At 45.1% G+C, this 14,256-nt stretch overlaps 2 protein-coding genes across 6 annotated transcripts in view; one reads left to right on the top strand and one right to left on the bottom strand.

Annotated features, from left to right (window-relative positions):
- LOC116289229 (uncharacterized) overlaps positions 1-14,256 on the bottom strand; it is a 113,572-nt gene that overhangs the window by 17,671 nt on the left and 81,645 nt on the right. Inside the window, exon 10 of one of the 5 annotated variants that reach the window (XM_089031365.1) lies at positions 4,365-4,402. The exons of the other annotated variants lie outside the window; for them this stretch is intronic. Within the exon in view, the coding sequence (XP_088887491.1) occupies positions 4,365-4,402 (38 nt within the window). The remainder of the gene's footprint in view (positions 1-4,364; positions 4,403-14,256) is intronic. 5 annotated transcript variants of the gene reach the window in all.
- LOC148910663 (uncharacterized) lies at positions 4,468-9,450 on the top strand. The gene is made up of 2 exons (XM_089031361.1): positions 4,468-4,962; positions 8,192-9,450. The coding sequence occupies exons 1-2, from the start codon at positions 4,674-4,676 to the stop codon at positions 9,214-9,216; spliced, it is 1,314 nt and encodes a 437-aa protein (XP_088887487.1). The 5' UTR covers positions 4,468-4,673; the 3' UTR covers positions 9,217-9,450.

Below are 14,256 nucleotides of genomic sequence, written 5' to 3'. Positions count from 1 at the left end.
TGCAGCCGAGCATACTTGCAATTGACTAACATGTGAAAAGTCACCGGCGTTAGGTCTTCACCTGATATCGTGTAGGGCTCCATCGAAAAATGGGCAACTTTCCTAGTGTTCGTCGAAGTTCGGTAAGGAAGCAGGGGCTCGTCATTTTCATCGACGAGCCTAAACCCCACATTTGCGCCCGACCCTGTATTAATGCTAATGGTGCAGATAACCAACGCAGCGCCTCCAACTTCAACCCACATGCCAGTGTCTTTCCAAGCAGTAGATTCAACATGGTTCTTTTCCTCCAAATAGTAAACGTAACGAGTTTCCTTCTGATGCGGATTCATATATTTAAAGGCTAACCGCCGTCAAAGTGCTAATGGTCGCGTGATTATAAGGCCGATCTCTTTGATCCTCTATGCTATTTACCGTGACCTTTCCCGTATCGTCTATTCTTATCTGTAGCTTTACTTTCCCATGACAATCAGCAACCATGTGGAAAGTCCAAACCGATAAATTCTCGGCGCTATTCGCTGGCGGCTCTACGGAGAAATGCGCAGGCTCCCTGTTGTTCGTCTTCGCGCGCATAGGCTGCAGTATGCCATTGTCATCCAGGAACCTAAAGCCCACGTTGGCATGGCTGCTCGTACCAATGCAAATACTACAAAGGATTAACTTCTTTCCTGAGTAGTTCAAGTCCACGGACATGCCCGTGACATCAATCCAAGATGCCTGGGTGTATTTTTTCTCGCCTGTGTAAGTCGTATAAACACAATCTACTCCAGCTACGTAGGGGTTGTTCATCGCCATATATAATAACTCAGACCAATGCTTGCAGCTGTTAAGCCGGCTTTTAGCAGGTTATGGTTATATTCCTCGGGTATCGTAGGCAAGACCTTCTTTCGTTTCTTAACTACGGGTAGCTTCGTTTCGTGTGACTTTTTTGGCTCCTCTACGAAGTGAGGAATGCCCTTGGTAGTATCAGAGTTCACGTCATTTGCCCCAAACTTCATATCCTTAGTAGCTCGTTGAAGTTTGTTGTTGTATCCTACTACAGAGCCAGTATTTATAGATAAATTACTAGGCATTAACCAACAACCCGGGGCTACAGCATAGTCCAACCTTGCCTTAGAATTTTGTATAGCTAGTTGGTAACGCTGTACGCCCTTGCTAATGTCACCCTCCAAGATTGAACTTTCGAATAAGATCAAGGCTTCGGCCCGCGTCTCTTCTGCGGCGCCGGTATTTCCAATTATACTCGATCGGGTATTTACCTGAGCTCCAAGAATAGAATACACGTAAGCTTCTATGCTGCGGTTCAAACGGGCAAGGCCAGCTCTAGTTAGTCCTTTGCCTACTTTGGGTATGAAATTAAGATATTGCTTCGTTTGCTCGTCGTTGGTAATCTTAATAATCAGTGGATTGGCCCCTGCCCTCGTCTTTGAACAGAGGTCCGTCTCTAACTTCCTTAGTGGTCTTAGCATTTGGTTCAAAGAAGGTGCTACTGTCGTGAGTTTCTTTGTGATACCCAGTGTTCCATCGTAGATTCAACGCATGAACTTCCTTATCGCTTAGCACATGTCCACCAATCCCCCAATAAGCCCAAATATACCCCAAGCCATTGTTAGCACCGACAGTGCATCTAAAATCCTTCCCTACAACACCGAACTCCTTACAAAGCCTGTTATAGGCCGGAACGTCGTATTTGTTATCTCTTGGATAGAACGCAGCATCTCCTGGTAATGCAGTAACACCCATTTCATGTAGTATTCTTCTAACCGTGAAGTGGAAGTGAAACATAAATATTGAATTCTTCATCAAGTTCGCACTTACACCGCAGCCGCTAGTGGCACACCAAACCGCAAAGTTTAGTTGCTGCGGCCCAATAACGCATGTTAGGACCACTTAACCATTCATGAGATTCCTTAGCGGTGGTATGAACAATGGGCACGTTTTTGAAAATATCTCGCACCTTTAACGGAAAGGAATGATTGTTTGAGATCCGCATATTCAGCGTTAGGCCCAAGCTTGGGTGTTCATCAAATGGAACCGCGGGTATCGGATAAGTACTGGTACCCAGCAATAATTCCTTTGACCAACTAGGTTTAGTAGGTTTTTCCTGCTTGGGCTTATGTTCAACATAACCAGGCGGTAAGATCTTAGGATGCTTCAGCTGAGAGTCTATCTGATCGACCAGCGTAGGTTTCAAATCCTCGTTGCTGTACATCCTAGAGCCGTTATAGTAAATACCATCGGGCCTTCTTTCGAACTTACTAGGGTCCGCATGCGGAAACATCTTCCTAAATGCTCTCCAATTCCAGTAATCTCGATTATCGCGATGTGGCTGCTCCTCAATATCATTCCCAAAAGCGTCGTACATTAGTATATATAATGGATGTTATACCATCAGCACCTCCACTTTATCCTGAACTTCCTAAGGAACCTAACGAATTAAACGCTGAAAACTTTCGTCTGAATAAAGCAAATTTAATCCTGGCTTACTTGGAAGGGCAGAAAAAACACTACGAAAAAGTCCGAAAAAAGTACGTCAGAGCCCGGAGTACGCTACATAAGATTTCGATAACTTCAGGATCCATATCTGTTGTGTTAACAGGCTCCGGCGTTGCTACTTCGCTTACCGGACCGGGAATAATCGTTGGAGTTCCTTTGGCCGGCGTCGGGGCAGCCTGTGGTATTATTTCAGCCGTTGCTACGGGCATTATGAAACAGTTGTCAAGCAAAATATCCAAGCATGACACGACAATAGCTCTGTCAAGGGCTAAAGTAAATACAATTACCGATCTTGTCTCGAAGGCTTTGCGTGACAAAAAGATAGACGACGTTGAATTCTCGCTTATTCTGGCCGAAGAAGGCAAATACGAGAAATTAAAGTCAGACATAAGGAACAAAAAAAAACAGTCGTAAAAGATCTTTCCGAGGAATCTCGCAAAAAGATCTACCAAGAAGCGAAAGAAGAGCTTCAAAGAAAGCTTGCTCAGTAAACATCTGCTTCGAAAAGAGCGTGACGGGATTCTATTTACATATCGAACGTCAGTCTAGAAAATATGCAAATTAGAGTGTAAGACATAAATATAATAATTTTCACATACATAAGCGTCCAGATGTGTCTGGCGTTCGCTTGTGATCGTGGACTTTGGAGCTGGGGAGGCCTAAAGTCCCGAGTTCAAGCCTCGCTGTAGACGCATTTGGACCGGTTGCTGTGAGTGAAAAAAAAAAAGCCTCCCCCACTCACAGCAACCGTGGGGGGAGGGGTGGAAAGATAGAAAGTGCGATTCAACCCCGCGATGGGGGGTTTCGCGAGGAAAAGTTGGAAAAGTCAGGGGGTGTCTCGGGACGCTGTCCGGAGTTCACCCTCTGGTGGGTCGTAAGAAAGACATATGCAAAAAACCCCACTGGGGATAGCTTGGTGTTCTGCGCGATGCATTCCCCAGTGGGGTTTCATGGCAAAATAAACGCCAGTTTTGCATTTTTATTTTCTCGGAATCCATCCTAATAGGGGGTGGTTGGGGTCTATTTTGTAAAATATTTCGTAAATTACGTCAGGGTAATAAGGAATATCCTTATCCAACCGACAAAACATCCACTCGGCTTTTGTCATATCAGAAACCTCGGGAATAGACTTACCGGTAATTTCAGATAAAAGATAGGGAATAGCTTTGTAATATTTTCCTAGTTTTAATTTTTTCAATGTCTTCCTTAAGCTTTGTGGGGTTGGCTCTTCTAAGTGGTCTATGATTTTCTTCTTTACTTCGTTGTCTAAATATACCGGTCGATAACCTTGGATATGACTCATCCAGTCCCTAAAGTATTTTATTCTCTTATAAGGTGTTTTCTTACGACCTCCATTGGCGTAATATTGCTCTCTGGTAGCATTTGGTACGGCATTACGAATATTCTTACCACATTTCGTAACACTGTGCTGACGTGTCGTCTTCTATTTGCATTTTTTTACCACAACAAATATACTTATTTGGCTTAGTAGGTACAAACTTGGGTTTCAAGCACTTTACACAGAAATCATAAGCAAACTCTTTACATTCATGCATCGTATATAAGACAAATATTTTAACTTAGTAATGTGGGGCACCAGTAAAACCCGTAGAGAGCTTTTCGAATCGAATTACGCAGGTAATATCCAGAACGACCTTACGGGTAATACCCGCGGCCGACGCACGTACGTGAGCGCGGGGAATACCCATGTAATTCCGGGGGGTGGCCGCGAGTCCCCCCCCCCCCTGCTGCTGTTGCTAAACGTACAAGGTTTTTGGAGTCGGTCTTGACTTTGAAAATTCTTCCCAGTCTTGGGGAAGAATGTTGGACAATAAGCACTTTATCTCCAACTTTGATAGCATTCCATTTACCTCTTGGCTGTAGACTTTGGATGTACTCTTTCTTCCACCTAGACCAAAACAGATTGTCCAGATACTGTACTCTTTTCCATCGTTTAATGTGGTTAAATAAAATATTTAAGCAAAGTTAGACTTGAACTAAGTTGCCTGTTATCGCAAGTATCTGTCATCAAAAGGCTATAGCTTCGCGGCCATCTGATAAGCAAATTAATGTCTCACGCAATGAGATGAATGATGAACAGATGGTATCTGGGGACGAAGCTTGCATCGGGTGCTATCCAATTTCGCTAACGCCACGTGCTATCCGATTTCGCTAACGCTATGCGCTATCTCATATCGCTAACGCTAGCTTACGCAGTTTGTACGCTACACCAACGCTATTTGTTTTTACGCTATACTCTCGTTATGTCTCGGGCTACACGAAGTAGTACGGCCGTACTCTCTGCAGAAGACCGGCAGGAGATTATCCGGGAGGTTGTTCAAGCGGTTTTGGAGGCATCCTCTGCAAATGGGTCAGGAAACTCGTCCTCCTCGCCACCTTATTCTTCACAGCCTGCACTGCCAACTTCTTCCACCTCCGCAGTGGTTTCTGCTACGCAGGACGCTACAGGTACGTCTATTTTACCTGTACCTTCATTCGCCAGCACTTTTACGCTACCATCGCAGTCATTGGCTGACACGAGCGCTACGCTAGCTTTCTCAGCATCTGTGCCGAGCTCCGTCTCGTCGGTTTGGGCGCCATCATTGCCATCTGTTTCGGCGGTCTTGCATCAGCCTTTTATCGTTGGCCCAGGTTGCTCTCCCGTTCCCGCAAAGCTGGTTACCCAGATCATCAGTGGCAAGTTCGTCGACATGAGCGATCTCATTTCTCCTAACCTGGTGGAGACGGAAAACGAGCCCCAACTCTTCTTTGATGGTCGCATCGTTTTGACCTCTACGCCCAAGCGCCAGCGGCGAAAGGTAGAGGACATAATGACGTGGGTCGAGGCGTTCAGCATTTACTCGCTCGTGCTGACTTCTTATTTTCCCAATCGCTGGAAAGATCTTTTGCTCTACAAGCTGCTTATTCTGCGAACCTATCGCCAGTTTAGCGGCCGGGCTTGGCTGTCTTACGATAAGGCTTTTCGTGAGCACGCAGCAGCAAGCAAACTCACAGACTGGTCGCACATCAATAGCCAGCTCTACAGTTTCCACACCGCGGGATCTGTCCCACGCGCTCTCAGTGCTACAGCTGCTGAAGGAGCAGAACCCAAGGGCTCATCCAATAGCGACACCATATGCCGTTCTTGGAATCGGGGGCAGTGTTCTTCGCGTTATAGTGGCTGCCGCTTCGCACACAAGTGCTCTTCATGTTCTGGCCGCCATCGCTTGGTAGATTGCCCGAGTGGGACCGACGAGTCTTCGGAGTCCAAACGGAAATCCACGTTTGCCGAGTCGTCGGGGGAACTTCACAGGTCTAAGCGCCGCTAATCCAAGCACGCTAGTACTTTATGTTATACTTATGGTTCTTACAACAACAACAAAAAAAAAAAATGTTCCGTTTAATTTGTTCTTTAGCTTTAGCTATCTTGTATAGCACTCTATAATTTTCGCTCGTAATCTTGTCTAGACAGTTCAAGTGCATTTAGATTGTGTATTGTCAATTGTCTGGAACGTTTCAATGGTCTCGGGACATTTCGTGCCGTCGTTATTTCTTTTCTGCATGCTAGGCTTTATGAGAAACGCAGACAATGTCACTGGTATTTCATTGCATATGATATATATACATATATATATATATTTAAAAAAAAAAAAAACCTTTCGTGCTAGGACTTTTGTGTTATCTCTCTATGCTGTCATACCTTTTAGCGCGTTATATTTACAAAACCTTGATACAATCTTTTCGCGTAACCAGGCCCTTAAGAAATTAGCTTTGCTGTCAGTCTGGCCTCTATGATTGGCTGCGGCGTTATTAGGACAATTAAGCCGTCTTCTAGCTGTCTCTGTAGGTCCCTTTGTATGCTATCGCAACAGCATTTCAAGCTTTACGTCGGGACCCTCTTACGCGTTTATTTTGCTAATTTTTCGTTCTTTTCGTGTCCCGTGTTATCGCCAGAGTGGGTCCTCCCCCTCCCATAGCATATACTTTACTCTCGATATATTATGTTTATGTGCATGTAATTTTACCCCGTCTAAGTTCCTATCTAGGGTAATTAGCTTTACTCGTCGTTTATCGCCTCACGTATCTCTTTTTAAGTCGTGTGAGCAGTTTGGAACATCTGCCGGTCACTATTATTTTCACGGTCGTATTGTATCTTCTTTCAGCTATGCTTAACCTCCCGTTGGTATCTGACGTCACGCCCCTTAGTGTTGAGTGGTTTTCCCAAGAGTTGCTATCACACCCAGACCAGATTGAAGTGGCTTATGTTTTAAGTGGGATTCGATATGGTTTCAAAGTTGGATTCCAAAGTCAACTCAGCTCTTTAAGATCGGCCAAGAGTAACAAGGAAACCGCTATCCACAACCCTCAGGTGATTGATTCGTATCTGCAAAACGAGGTCAGGTCGAACAGGGTCGCGGGCCCCTTCTCCGAACCTCCCCTTCCTGACCTGCACGTCAGCAGCTTTGGGGTGATACCTAAGCGTGGCCAGCCTGGAAAATGGAGGCTCATAGTCGACCTTTCATCTCCCAGGGGACTTAGCGTGAACGATGGTATCGACCGCGAGGCTTTTACCCTTCAGTATGTCAGGGTTGATCAAATCATTCGGATGATCTCTAGCCTTGGTACCGGAGCACTGATGGCAAAGTTCGACGTCGAATCGGCCTACCGTAATATTCCGGTTCATCCTTCTGACAGGTACCTTCTCGGTATGAAGTGGCGCGGAAAGTATTACGTTGACTTAGCGTTACCTTTTGGTCTTCGATCAGCCCCGTTTATTTTCAATGCGGTAGCCTCGATGATAGAGTGGATTTTGGTGAACAATTACCAAGTTAGCAATCTCGTTCATTATCTTGATGATTTTATCATGGCGGGCCCTCCTAACACTGACGCCTGCGCAGTTAACCTAGCTAAGTCACGTCAAGTATGCCGCACTCTAGGTGTTCCGCTACATCCCGACAAATGCATAGGCCCTGATACTACCCTGGTTGTTTTAGGCATCGAATTGGACTCAGTGAACCAAATTGCTCGTTTGCCAGCAGATAAGTTATGCAACCTTAAACTATTGATTGCTACCTGGCGGTCGCGACGCTGGTGTAATAGACATCACCTAGAATCGTTGATTGGCCACCTCCACCACGCAGTGAAGGTGGTGTGGCCTGGTCGCACGTTCATACGGCGCATGATTGACCTGCTAGGCTGTTTCCGCAAGCGAGACCATCCTATACGTCTGAATTGCGAGTTCCATCGCGACTTAGACTGGTGGCACCAGTTCCTCTCTACGTGGCACGGGGTTTCTTTTTGGCTGTATCCTGGTATCCCTGTCGTAGGCGATACCCAGGTGGTATAGGACGCCTCAGGAGCAATTGGTTATGGAGCTTTTCTGGACCAAGCGTGGTTCAACGGTGTCTGGTTGGAGAAGCAGGGTTCTCAATCTATTGCATATAAGGAACTCTTTCCGATCGTTCTAGCCGCGCATGTGTGGGGCCATCGGTGGTCCAAAAAGCATGTCATCTTTCGTTCCGACAACGAGGCTGTGGTGTTCATGCTGAACGGCAGGACTTCTAAAGTCCCCGACCTGATGCGGCTGTTGCGCAGTCTGTTGCTAGCGGCAGCGCGCTTTAACTTTTCCTTTTCGTCGCTCCACATACCCGGCGTCCACAATGCAATCGCTGATGCCTTATCCCGTTTTCGTTGGCAGGAGTTCAGGCGTTTGGCTCCTTCAGCACACCGATCCCCAACTCCAATTCCGCATCAGCTTCTTCTCAACTTGACCAGTCCACTCTAAAGAAACAGTGTCAGGAATTCCTCCTAAATGGCCTGGCTCCCACCACACATCGCACTTACGCGTCTGCTCAGCGTAAATTTATTGATTTTTGCCATCAGCTTGGCAAAGTTCCTGTCTTACCTGCAGATGAGAGAACTTTATGTCTTTTTGTAACGTTTCTGGCACAGTCGCTTCAGCATCGGTCTATTAAAGTCTACCTGTCAGCGGTTCGGGCCCTTCACATCGAGCAGGGTCACGCAGATCCATTGGTAAATTGTCCGCGGCTGCATCAAGTCTTTCGGGGCATTAAACGTTCCCAATGGTCCCAGTTTTCACAGCGTCTACCGATTACCGACGCTCTCATGCTCACCATTTTCAAGGCCCTGGATATTGACTCGTTTGACCATGCCATGTTTTGGTCGTCATGTACGCTCGCATACTTTGGTTTCCTGCGATCGGCAGAGTTTACGGTCTCCAGCTTGGCCAGTTTCGACCCCACCATTCACCTGCAGGTCTCGGACTTGTCGTTTGATAATTTGGACCGACCATCGTGCTTACGGGTATGGATCAAAGCATCCAAAACCGATCCTTTCCGCGCAGGGTGCTATGTTCACATTGGTTGTGGCGTCTCCCCACTGTGTACGGTGACTGCAATGTCCGCTTTTCTGCATAAAAGAGGAAATGCTTCAGGTCCACTATTCTTATTAAAGAATGGCCAACCATTGTCTCGAGAGTTGCTGACGTCGTGGCTGAGGGATATTTTCGCTGGTGCGGGAGTGACTGGTAATTTTTCCAGCCATAGCTTCAGGATTGGAGCCGCCACAGTTGCAGCGCGCAATGGTGTTCCAGATCACATGATCCAAACCCTTGGCAGATGGACTAGTAACGCTTATCAAAGTTATATCCGGACACCTACAGAATCCTTAGCCTCGATCTCGCGCTATCTTTCTCAAGCTTAATTTCCTGGAGTGACCTTAGTTTGGGTTGGTGCTTGGATCATTGTGGTGGGAGGCCCTTCTTCCTGTTCCTCCTCTCCAAGCACCTTGGAGAATCATTTGGAGGTGACAGGGTTGCCATAGTTACCGCTGACCTCCGCCGAGTTCCCGAGGCTCCTCCCACCCAAGCACCAACGCCAAGCTCATCTACGTGTGATGAGTTTAAATGTGGTTAAATAAAATATTTAAGCAAAGTTAGACTTGAACTAAGTTGCCTGTTATCGCAAGTATCTGTCATCAAAAGGCTATAGCTTCGCGGCCATCTGATAAGCAAATTAATGTCTCACGCAATGAGATGAATGATGAACAGATGGTATCTGGGGACGAAGCTTGCATCGGGTGCTATCCAATTTCGCTAACGCCACGTGCTATCCGATTTCGCTAACGCTATGCGCTATCTCATATCGCTAACGCTAGCTTACGCAGTTTGTACGCTACACCAACGCTATTTGTTTTCCCACCCACCCTCCACGAAGGTAAGTATAGGTAAGTATTCCACTGCCAAGTCAGTGTGACGGTGCTAGGTGGGAGGTGACAGGGTTGCCATAGTTACCGCTGACCTCCGCCGAGTTCCCGAGGCTCCTCCCACCCAAGCACCAACGCCAAGCTCATCTACGTGTGATGAGTTTAACGTAAGTTAAGATGTTCTCTTTGTTCTTTCTGGAACGTTCCAGCAGGTGGTAGTACAACTTTGGACTCCATGGTTAGAAGGTTATTTGGTGTCAGAGGGATCATGTCGTGTGGATCCCTTGATGGAAACATCAAAGGGCGGCTGTTTATGATGCTTTCCACTTCGGTTAGGAGGGTGCGAAGTGATTCGTCGTCGATTGTATAGTCATGCTTGTGCATCAATGATCTCAAGATTGAGCGTATCGTACGGATTTGTCGCTCCCAGCTGGAGGATTTCTTCTCCACTTGATCACCCAATCAGCGTTACACTTGGTAGTCAAGTAATTCTGTAACTTGTCATCATCTACGTCCTCTAATGCTTGCTTGAGCTCTCTTTCCGCACCCATTAGGTTGGCATCTTGATCTGAATGTATCTCTCTGACTGTACCTCTTCTTGCGACAAATCTTCTCAATGCATTGATAAAGGTGTCAGTCTCTAATGAATTCGCTGTTTCTATGTGCACTGCTCTGCTCGAAAGACAAGTAAGGATTACACCATATCTCTAGCTCTTTGCGTCCCTCTTTTATGAGAAAGGGGCCAAATAAATCCACTGCGCAATAAGTGAAAAGTGGTTCTGGACTGATTCTACTCATTGGCAGATCCTCCATATTTTGTTGGCGTGCGGTACCTCTGTATCGTCTAAAATTGACGCATTTGGTGATGTAACTTCTTAGAGCTGAATTCGCATTGATGATTCAATACTTTGTCCTGATCTCACTAAGGGTGATACCTCAGCCAGTTTGTCATGCGCGCAGCGTATGATGAGAGTGGTAACGTGATCTTTCTTTGGGAGAATCACAGAATGCGTGAAATCTTCAGCAAACTGATCTGAGTTGCTTAACCTTACGCCAACACGAATTAACCTATCTTCATCTATAATTGGGTCTAGTTTGTACAATGAACTTGACTTTTTCAGCTATGTCTTTTTTCTCTTGAACTTTGATCGGATATCCTTGAATTGTTCTTGGTTGATTGACTTCACAGTGGCAATCTCTAATGGCAAGTGGACTTGCTGTACTATTTTCAGAATAACTCTTTCTGCTCTGTTCATTTCTTCAACTGTGATTGGTCTAGGTTCGGATCTTGCATTCTGTTTCTTACTCGTTGGAACTGCAGCTTGATCGGGATTGAGGCGAAGTATCCATGAAAAGACTCTTTTTTAGACGTTGCCATTGTGAGAAATAGTGGAATCGCTCCAGGGTTCTGGTGTTGTGGTGCTCTTGTGTTGTGGTGCTCTTGTGTTGTGGTGCTCTTGTGTTGTGGTGCTCTTGTGTTGTTGTCGTGTTCACTATTGACTCGTTCTTATTGTTATTGTTTTTGACGAAGCACTCTGGCCATTCTGACTCTGGCTTCCACAAGAAACCCGGGCCTTTTATCCAACGGTGTTGATCATTAAGTTGGTCGAAATCTTGACCACGGGATGCACGTACCTCCATTGTTCTTGTTCGGTTTTATCTATTATCGTCTGGACTCTATTTGCAACGTACACTTGATATCGTGCATGTTCATTGTGGATATATCTTAGAACTGTGGTACTGTAGGTCCAGTATGTTGGGTTTTGTACATAATAATCAAATCCTCCAACGAGCTTGTTTCCGATCTTGCAGGAGACGACAGCAGCCGTTAGCTCCATTCTTGGGACAGTTATAGACTTGATGGGAGCTTTTAGAAACGCACAATGGACTTCTCCTCTTGAATTGACTTGTCGTAAGTAGGAGACTTGTCCATAACCTGTGCAGCTGGCGTCAGAAAAGTTATGAATCTGTCGATCGATGACTGTTCTGAAGTTTTCAGGCTTGACGCATCTTGCTACGCTGAACTTTTCAAGCAAAGGCAATTGGTTTCTCCATCCTTCCCAAACATGCACATATTCTTCGGTAACTAGCATTAGTTTTGCAAAGTTCCTGCAAAATTACTTTCCCAGGTAGTAGAACTGAAGCTGCGAAACCAAGTGGGTCGTACACTGAGCTTATCGTCAGTAATATTCCTCTTCTCGTCAGGGGCTTGTCTTTAAGAGTGATTTGGAAACTAAATGTGTCAGACTCGATATGTCATTGGACTCCAAGTGCACGTTCAACTGGTAAGACGTCAAAGCTAAGGTTGATAACTTTCACTTCTTTGGAACGATCGTCTTCGGAAATGCTTTCCAATAATCTTCTGCCATTACTCGTTATCTTTGTAAGTTGAAAGCCACCTTTCGAACATGCTGCCATGGTGCTGTCTAAGCGTTCAATTGCTTTTTCTTCTGTCTCCTCTGAGCGTAAGCAATCATCTACGTAGAAGTTCTTTCTCAAGAGATCTGCCGTTTCCTTTCCAACTTCGCTCTCTGTATCATCAGCTGTCTTTCGAACCGCATAATTGGCACAGCTTGGTGAGAAAATTGCGCCAAACAAATGAACATTCATCTGGTACTCGTGCAAACTTTGCGATAGATCTCCGTTGGGCCACCAGAGGAATCTCAGAAAATTCCGGGTTTTTTCTGATACACGCACTTGATGGAACATAGCCTCTATATCAGCTTGAAAGGCTACTGGCTCTTCGCGAAATCTTGTCAGTACTCCTACTAAGGAACGTGTCAAATTTGGACCTTGCAACAGTTTACTATTAAGAGATGTTTCGCCGTATCTTGCACTGCAATCAAAGACTACGCGTATCTTTTGCAAGTGGGGATGGTATACTCCATGATGCGGTAAATACCAAACCTTTCCTGATTCAGGTAGAGCTTGCGATGATGGTACACTTCTGTCATAGTCTTTGTCCAGTAGATCATTCATGAATTTAACATAGTCCTCGTGCATCTTCTGATTCTTGAGTAGTTTATTCTTGTCCACGTGGTTGCCGATGTTGCCATTTTTTAGCCATTTCTCGTTGAGGTATGTCATTGTCAGACGATGGGATATTTTCTCTTGTGAACGTTCTTGGTAGCTCTATGCTATTTTCACCCTTTAGATCAGAGATCTTGAGACCTGGAACAGCTTAGGTGTCTTGCAATGCTTGACCGGCATTCATCGTTCGTAACAGGATTGTTCCTGGTTGTTCCTCCATTGTAGCTTGACAGGAACAACGGGTAAGGATTGAGTTTGCTGTGTGGTAGTACTGTGCATCCTTCAGAAGCAATAATTCTTGAGTTGAAAACGTGATTATTATCATAATGTTGTTTAAGTCAGGTTTGCTGCCTTCCTTTCCACGTGACGAGTCAGATCTTTGTGTCGCTGTGAAGTTATAATCGTGGAGACCAGTTGGATGTCGTCCTTCGCAGATAGTACATTTTCTTTTTTGTATATAGCCACGTGATCTATGACCTGGTTTGTAGCAGCCGTAACAGATCTGTTTCACGGCGAGGAACTTCTCTCTTTCGTTCAAGGGTTTGTCCTCATATTGCTTGCAGTCATCAAGATCGTGTGAACTTACTGGTGTTCCGACTGCCTTTAGGTGTAACTGGGAATCTCTAACCTCTTCTGCCTCGATCAATGCTTGTTCACAGTCATCTTTTCTTCGATGTCAAGCTTCTCTATCTTTTCTTGCTTGTCTCCTTTCCAGCAAGGCTGACTGGGTTAATAGTTCTGCTACTCTTGCTCTTTCAATGGCTCTGATTGAGGACTGTTTGGATGTAACGCTCAAGTTATCAGAGGGGGACTTGTCGAGCTGTTGTTCGATCTTCTCTTTGGCCATCACTGTCCAGTCATTCATTCCAGAAATAAATATCTCAATTCTATGACGCTTTTCTTCATACCATTGATGTGCCTGTCGTACGTTCTCTTCTTTGTCTAGATCAACGAGCAAAGATTGAAATTCTCTATGAAGTTCGACTTTCAGTTGACCAAGAACTTGTATAGTAGTAATGAATTATGCGTTCGGTGTGTGTAATGAAAAAAAAAAAAAAAAAAAGAATAAGAGAAAAATATCGAATCGAACCAACGTCTTCGGTATTCCAGTACGATGTGTTAACCACTACACTACAAGGACCAACCACGCTAGTAACGCAGCCAGAATATGAATTGTAGGGTACTTACTCGTGAGGATATCCCAGAGCGACATTTTTTCTCTATAGGTAAGTTGAACACCGTAAATATGTACGCAAAGAATAGACATAGTATAGTAGTAATAAATTATGCGTTTAGTGTGTGTAATGAAAAATAGAGAGAATAAGAACTTGTCATTTTGTACATAATAAACATTATCAACATGGCTCGATTGTGTCTCGATTTTATCCATTAGCTTCTTCATTTTGGTTGGTTGAGATTTGCATCTTGCTTTCTTTCGTTAGCTATCATAAAGTTTTCCTTTGGCGGTTCTCGATGGTTATTCTCATCCGTATATCGTTTTGACCTAAT

Source organism: Actinia tenebrosa, unplaced genomic scaffold (genome assembly GCF_029948245.1).
Source record: "Actinia tenebrosa isolate PJP-AT-01 unplaced genomic scaffold, QUT_ActTen_1.0 PGA_scaffold16__25_contigs__length_10494907, whole genome shotgun sequence".
Lineage (NCBI taxonomy): Eukaryota > Metazoa > Cnidaria > Anthozoa > Actiniaria > Actiniidae > Actinia > Actinia tenebrosa.
The sequence above is the reverse complement of the archived record's forward strand: the minus strand, read 5'-3'. Positions and strand labels throughout refer to the sequence as shown.

Coding starts and splice junctions, on each gene's coding strand:
- LOC148910663 (XM_089031361.1), top strand. CDS start 4,674: ATGCGCTATCTCATATCGCTAACGCTAGCTTACGCAGTTTGTACGCTA. Junction 4,963..8,191: donor TGCTACGCAGGACGCTACAG/GTACGTCTATTT, acceptor TTTCGTTGGCAG/GAGTTCAGGCGTTTGGCTCC.